General features: G+C 46.1%; 3 protein-coding genes across 3 annotated transcripts; 1 reads left to right on the top strand and 2 right to left on the bottom strand.

Moving 5' to 3' along the window:
• Window positions 1-72: 72 nt before the first annotated feature.
• EJ05DRAFT_478308 (uncharacterized protein) lies at window positions 73-317 on the top strand. Its single transcript, XM_033744435.1, has one exon. It carries the CDS (start codon window positions 82-84, stop codon window positions 244-246), a length of 165 nt encoding a protein of 54 aa, XP_033598754.1. The 5' UTR covers window positions 73-81; the 3' UTR covers window positions 247-317.
• A 461-nt stretch (window positions 318-778) lies between these two features.
• Window positions 779-4,412, bottom strand: EJ05DRAFT_96595 (uncharacterized protein). Its single transcript, XM_033750105.1, has 2 exons — window positions 2,782-4,412; window positions 779-2,730 (listed from the first exon to the last, which is right to left on the bottom strand). The coding sequence occupies exons 1-2, from the start codon at window positions 4,259-4,261 to the stop codon at window positions 1,259-1,261; spliced, it is 2,952 nt and encodes a 983-aa protein (XP_033598753.1). The 5' UTR covers window positions 4,262-4,412; the 3' UTR covers window positions 779-1,258.
• EJ05DRAFT_96853 (uncharacterized protein) lies at window positions 4,413-5,557 on the bottom strand. Its single transcript, XM_033750109.1, has 3 exons — window positions 5,368-5,557; window positions 4,996-5,320; window positions 4,413-4,942 (listed from the first exon to the last, which is right to left on the bottom strand). Exons 1-3 carry the CDS (start codon window positions 5,399-5,401, stop codon window positions 4,564-4,566), a joined length of 738 nt encoding a protein of 245 aa, XP_033598752.1. The 5' UTR covers window positions 5,402-5,557; the 3' UTR covers window positions 4,413-4,563.
• Window positions 5,558-6,000: the final 443 nt, after the last annotated feature.

The following is a 6,000-nucleotide window of genomic DNA, read 5'->3' as shown; positions in this document are numbered from 1 at the left end:
GAAACTACTAGAGCTATAGAACGTATACGTACGTCTAGAGGTCTAGAAGATTCCTATTATTAATTAAGAGAAGGATCTAGAATGTATAAGGAGGAATATATAAGGAACGGTCTCTCTATGTATTTAGTTCTCTCTCTATCTAGTCTTTACTTTAAGAATTATACTATATTCTTATTATCTTTAAGCTATACTCCGCCGATCCGTTTATTATATAATAGTCTATTACGGCTAGATCCTATTATATAACTCTATTTAGATATATATTCCTTATCTAAGGAATATTATATATCTATTTATACCTGCCCTTTTCACAATAACATCCTCTTGTTCTGTCACCTGTAAGTTTTAGTCTTAGATTTTATACCTTAAAGATACTAAGTATATATATATATATATACTGTGTCTTCTCTTAATGAATCTCATATATATTAGTAGGTTCGAACTAAAACGAAGCAGGGAAAGACACATCGCGCACACAGCAATATCAAGCAGACCTATACTCAGTACCTAGTACGGACTATTTTACTACGTACTGGGAATCTACTAGTATATGAAAACCAGCAAATAACAACCAAGACATTCATGTTGGACCAAAAAGCAAAGACTAGTATGTAGCCACATGTACATGAAGTATCACGTACGATTCTCCCCTGTCTACTCAAGACTACGTCAATGAGTACTCATGGTCCGCTTAGTATGGGCTGCTTAATCCGTACATTCTCACCCAGTGCGTTTCCCGCCAGTAGATACGATACGAGTCAGTACACAATCGACGGGAGTCCAGGCCTAAGATAAAAGACTGACGACTTGTAACGAGTGGATGGGCAGACTCCGTGTCAGCCACACATGTTTCGCATTCACCTGTGCACACAGATTATACCGATATGTGCTCGCTTGCAGAGAAGGAGGGTTGCTTGTGTGTGTTTCAGATTACTCCATCTGGTAATTGTCGGTTTCAGCGTTTAGCATGAGTTTCGCTTATTGTTGGGCTGAACGAGTGGCATTTAGGTCGGATACATTTTCCTCCGCATCATCATGGGGACAGAAGTAGAGAGTGACGATCTTGGAGGCGTATTTGGATCGATAAGTGTCCTGAGATCCGTGGAAAGTGCGCGGTTGGAGTGAGAAGTGAGATGAGTTTCCTTAAGGTCGAGGAATCGTACCTCCCCGTCGATTGAGCAGGCATATAGTATCTTTCATTTCAGGCTCGTGACATGGTTAGGATGTATGGGACGATGAATGAGAGCGAGATTGATCTTCAACGCCGAACCCGCTGGACCATTTCGACCCCAGTTTCCTGCCTATATGTAAAGGCACTTTGGGGGTGTCTTCTGGGCTCTCCAATGACACCTTCCTCGTCCTGCCTTTGCCTCTTTGTCTTCCAGTATCTTACATCCTGTGACGCACGCCACGTTTTTAGTTCGTTCTTGAAGTCATCGAGATTTGTCAACACAGATACTACAGGCCACAGGGCGATACCGTCGAGCAGAAGTAAAATTACTGTGATGACAGCAGAGAAGCCAGGATTCATTCTGCGTGTCCACATGGTGATTATGGGTGACAGAATGGCGGCAATGGCGGCAAAAATGGCGGTCAGTATGAACGAAAGGCGTATCAAATTGATACTCAAAGCGCGTAGAGTGGTAAATAGTCTTGGGAGTGCCCATTTTAACATGGCACGAGTGGGTATTGGTGTGTTTTCTGCGAGCCCAGCTTGTCGACGAGCTTGGTCGAAGCATTCCTTCTTGAACTCAACGACGGATTCGGAGCGGATCGACAGCCGCACGATATAGGCGAGCATAACGAACGAGATTGCCACAAGGACAAATTGCCAGACCGGCACTCCATCTCCTAGCTCTTTTATCTGCATACTGAATAAGCTGGCAGCAAAAGTGACAGGGATGAATATAAATGCAAGTTCGGTGAGCTTGGAGACGCTCTCTGCTTCTGCAATGCTGCGTCTGCTATCGATCATTTGCAATTCGACACGGAGTTGGTCTTGGGCAACTGCCACCATTCGGCCAACCTCGTCCAGACGTTGAATGGTTGCTTCGACATGGTCGCGAGTGCGCTCAGGGACATAGTGTTTGTGGCTTGCAAAGTCGGCTTTCGATCTTTCGGCACCTACGAATATGAATCTAATCAACTCTTCAAGACCACCTTTCATCCGCTCGATCTTGTCCTCATATTGGTTGAGAAGCTCTCGCCAATACCATACGTTTTCTTGAACAAGTGCTTGATCCTGTCGGCTCGTTCTGATTGTGTCAATGGACGAGCGAACTAGCCTCAATACGCCATCGATATCACTGTGTATTGCCCCGAAGAGAAACGTCAATGGGTCAATGTGTTTAGCGACTGAGAGTTGGCAGCTCTCAACCCAAGTGGACTTGGGCTTGCGAATATCATCGATCACGGTAGTGGCTAGAAGATGATCATCTGCTACTGCAGATGGCCCACGAGCGATCATTTGTTGGAAAGGAGCGAACGGATAATGCTTAACGGACCGGTGAACGATATTTGGAGCCGCAAAATTCTGTCTACTTGAGGCCGTGTCATCAATTCCAGATGCGAAACCTTCATTACTTTCTTCGGACTGACGTTGTGATTCATTGTACCTTCTCCTAGAAACCGGCGTATTGGTCCGACGATTCACGATCTCTGGCCTACGTCTTTCTCCAATCTTGGGCACTGTTTGGTCAAGGAGAGGTAGTGGATCCAATAGTATAATTACTAATCAAAAGGAATCAGTCGTTTTGTAACTCAGCAAGTGGACGACCTTACTGAACAAGCATCCACCAAATACTTTCGTCCATACAGTCACTCTTTCACACCATCCCATGGGAGATTTGTCGTCCGCTGACCCAGAGGTCGTTGGAAACGGACTGAGCTTCCACGGCCGACGCCAAATATTCGAATTCGTTGCAAGTGCGTGTGTTTTTCCGCATCCAGCATGATGACACTTCGCAAGTGGTGCGTGTTTGTCTAGTAACGCATCTCTGAAACTTTTCTTGATGGGGAAAAGCGGTAGTACCGGACGGTACCATTCGAAAGTCGTGTGATCTTTGATAGACGGAAGACTTTCCCAATCAGAGTACGCTTGAGAATCAACTTGGCTATCCCCGTAGCCACTTTGATAGAGGTGATCCGAAAAGCATTCGGGATTAATCTGAAAAGTTGAACCTAATAAGTCGATCATGCCGGGCGACAGATCTTGAACAAATAGTAGTCGTCGGGTTGTCCCACTTTGGATACCGAATTTGAATTCGTCAGCGAATGCCTCCGCATTACCATCCCAATGTCTCTCATCCGAGACCCTGTTCTGGTCTGCAATACTGTTCCCATCGATGTCATAATCGAATACGGCTAGATTTGTGTTCTTATGGTGTCGGCATACAGTTGACACAAGAGTTCTGAGTCTGGGTGCCTCCTCTGCTAGTATTCGTATCCTATCTCTGTACCAACCAGGGGGCTTTACTAGATCCACATACCTAGGATCCCTTTGGGGATATCGATGCTCTTCTGTTCGACGTCCAACCTCTGTGCCGTCATCAAATTGCTGGTACGATCTATCAGATGATGACTGGTAGGGGACCTGGAGTTCTGATTGGTTGTGTTGATCGAACGTGCTAGTCACATAGGTAAGAGGTGCTCTATGTACTTCAGGTATTGTATGAATTGCTTGTCTTGGACCAGAGGAGTTCGTTGAAACTGAAGACAGTCTTGAATCTCTTGTGGAGTTATGAACTCCACCAGCTGCGTCGCTATCAGTGACAGTCTCCACGGTCGCCTGATACAACCCAGGTCGTGGATTTTGACCAGAGATAAGAGATGCGTTCGTTGTGCGTCGGCTGAAAGGAGCATTCGTACAAGTCCTTGATTCCGAAACGATTGATGCCGGTAGAGGTACCATCTGAGGCGAGAGTTCCAGAAACGAATTGTCGGGAGCAGCAAATGATCTTGGATTCGAATCATCCGATGTCACAGAGTGTGTAGATGACAATGGCAGCGCGATAAGCTCAGCATTTGACTCGGGTTCATGTATGTCGTAGTCCTCAGGAGGCAAGGGCGGTGAAGCCACGATTCTGTGCATCTGCAAAGCCGTCGAGGACGTAACCTCAATCACATTGTCTGAATAATTATTTTGTCCATGACTGCCGGCCAGCCAGTCCCGGGTCAGTACCAGTCTTGTGTCTAATCGTTGAGGTTGATTGCTCGGCGTCTGCGACTGCGGCTGCACCATTGATGGTATGTCTTCGGACATTGTCCTCTGAGCTGTTACATAGCACAAAATGTAACTTGTCCCGCGCACATTAACCTGGAAGTCATGCACACGTAATCGACGAGATGTCAGCCGCGCCTTGGCAGTAATGCACCTACCTAGCTAGTCACGTGAATGACTCAAGCACATATGAGGTTCATTGATGAAACTTGTTTACAATGTCTTGCAGAGTTCCGTATATAGATAGATCTTTATCAGTATTCATAGATCTGTTCGAATGCTAATAAGGAAAGTCGGTCAGCGGACGAGTACACAACATATATCCTATCAAGCTCACACTAATGCTAGTCACTGGTCATTTCATCCAGAATGTGGATGGATAGGACCATAACTAGGAGTCCGATGAAAGTTAATGCAAGCATTGTAAACCCCAGCCAAGCTAAAACGATTGCAACCGTGCCTATGCTTGCTTTAACATTTCCGTATCCAGTTCTTTCGGCCATTGCAGCAGCTGCAACAGCCCCGATATGTTGCCATAGACCGCTGATAAGTGCAACCATACTGGCTACAAACACGAATCCCAGTGCTATATGACTAAGGGACCTAGAAGGAAACTGTTTAACGTCGATTGTATCGCCCGTGGAAGCGTCTTGCTCCTCACGCCAGCCTGGAAACCTGGATAGAAGAACCACAGCAAAAGAAGTCAGGACTATCGACATGAAGCTAGCCAGGGAGATCAGTAATGGCTTCGTCCTCGATGTTCCATTGCCACTCACATAAGTCCGGAGAAGAGTACATCGTCCTTGAAGCTGGTGGCCGTATCAATGAGATCAAGAGGGTCATTCTCGGCGCCAATCTGGTCTTTTATGCCTTGACCGTCCACCCCGCATACCCAAATGCGATTTTGTTGCCGGGCGCACATGCCGAAGTAGCCTATTCGTACCTCCATCATAGCATTTCCCTTGAAAGACGCCAAGGTAGCAGACAAATTCTGTGCACTGGGCGAGAAAGCTTCATTGCCACTGACATTTCGGTAAGAAATGCTGAGAGGATATATCGCGGTCATTGTAGCATAAGAAGAACATCCAGCAAGTAGGACCGCTACAGACCTGTCAGCCAAGTGCTTCAAGCATGATTGGGATATCTACATAGCAATACGATCCCGCTCGTGCCAATGAACATCAGAATGTGATTAAATCCGAGCAAGGTCAGTCCTGTATGGATCGTCAGTGGTTATTGTCCAATGCGACTGGGAGTGCAGTATTGTGTTGCTTACTGTCCAATTTACCGTACAGGAGAGTAACATATTTCCCACTCATCTTGGTGAAGGCTAAGCAGGTCACTTAGAGTAGACTCTTTGGTATCCTGCGTAATAAGAATATGCTCATGGTGTGGTTCATGAGAACGAGGCCACCAGGGCTCCACCGCTACTTAGCCAATGGATCTATTGCATAGATTCATGCAACGTCCGCGCCACTCGTGCGAGCTGTGCGCCTTATCGTTCGGATTCCAGGTCTTTATTTGAACAGTGGATACAAAGTTCGGCAGAAGACTGGACTGCTAGGAAATTTATCGCTGTCTCGTACATGTGCAAAATTCCTTCCTCCAACGCAGGTTGCTGGCTAACAATCTTCTTCTGAACGTCACGGTACGGCATACTGTCGTCTAGAGATATTAACTGGAAGCCAATCAACATCAGTCTGGAACGTGAATCTGCTACAGCCCTCTTCTTGAGTTTAAGCATACAATCATCCAATGAGTGAAGATAGAAGGCATAGACC

This window comes from Pseudovirgaria hyperparasitica (genome assembly GCF_010093815.1).
Source record: "Pseudovirgaria hyperparasitica strain CBS 121739 unplaced genomic scaffold EJ05scaffold_12, whole genome shotgun sequence".
Taxonomy (NCBI): Eukaryota; Fungi; Ascomycota; class Dothideomycetes; order Acrospermales; family Acrospermaceae; genus Pseudovirgaria; species Pseudovirgaria hyperparasitica.
This window is presented reverse-complemented; position numbering and strand designations above follow the sequence as displayed.

Coding starts and splice junctions, on each gene's coding strand:
- EJ05DRAFT_96595 (XM_033750105.1), bottom strand. CDS start 4,261: ATGTCCGAAGACATACCATCAATGGTGCAGCCGCAGTCGCAGACGCCG. Junction 2,731..2,781: donor ATTTGGTGGATGCTTGTTCA/GTAAGGTCGTCC, acceptor CCTTTTGATTAG/TAATTATACTATTGGATCCA.
- EJ05DRAFT_96853 (XM_033750109.1), bottom strand. CDS start 5,401: ATGTTCATTGGCACGAGCGGGATCGTATTGCTAT. Junction 5,321..5,367: donor GAGCGGGATCGTATTGCTAT/GTAGATATCCCA, acceptor ACAGGTCTGTAG/CGGTCCTACTTGCTGGATGT. Junction 4,943..4,995: donor GTACTCTTCTCCGGACTTAT/GTGAGTGGCAAT, acceptor CTCCCTGGCTAG/CTTCATGTCGATAGTCCTGA.
- EJ05DRAFT_478308 (XM_033744435.1), top strand. CDS start 82: ATGTATAAGGAGGAATATATAAGGAACGGTCTCTCTATGTATTTAGTT.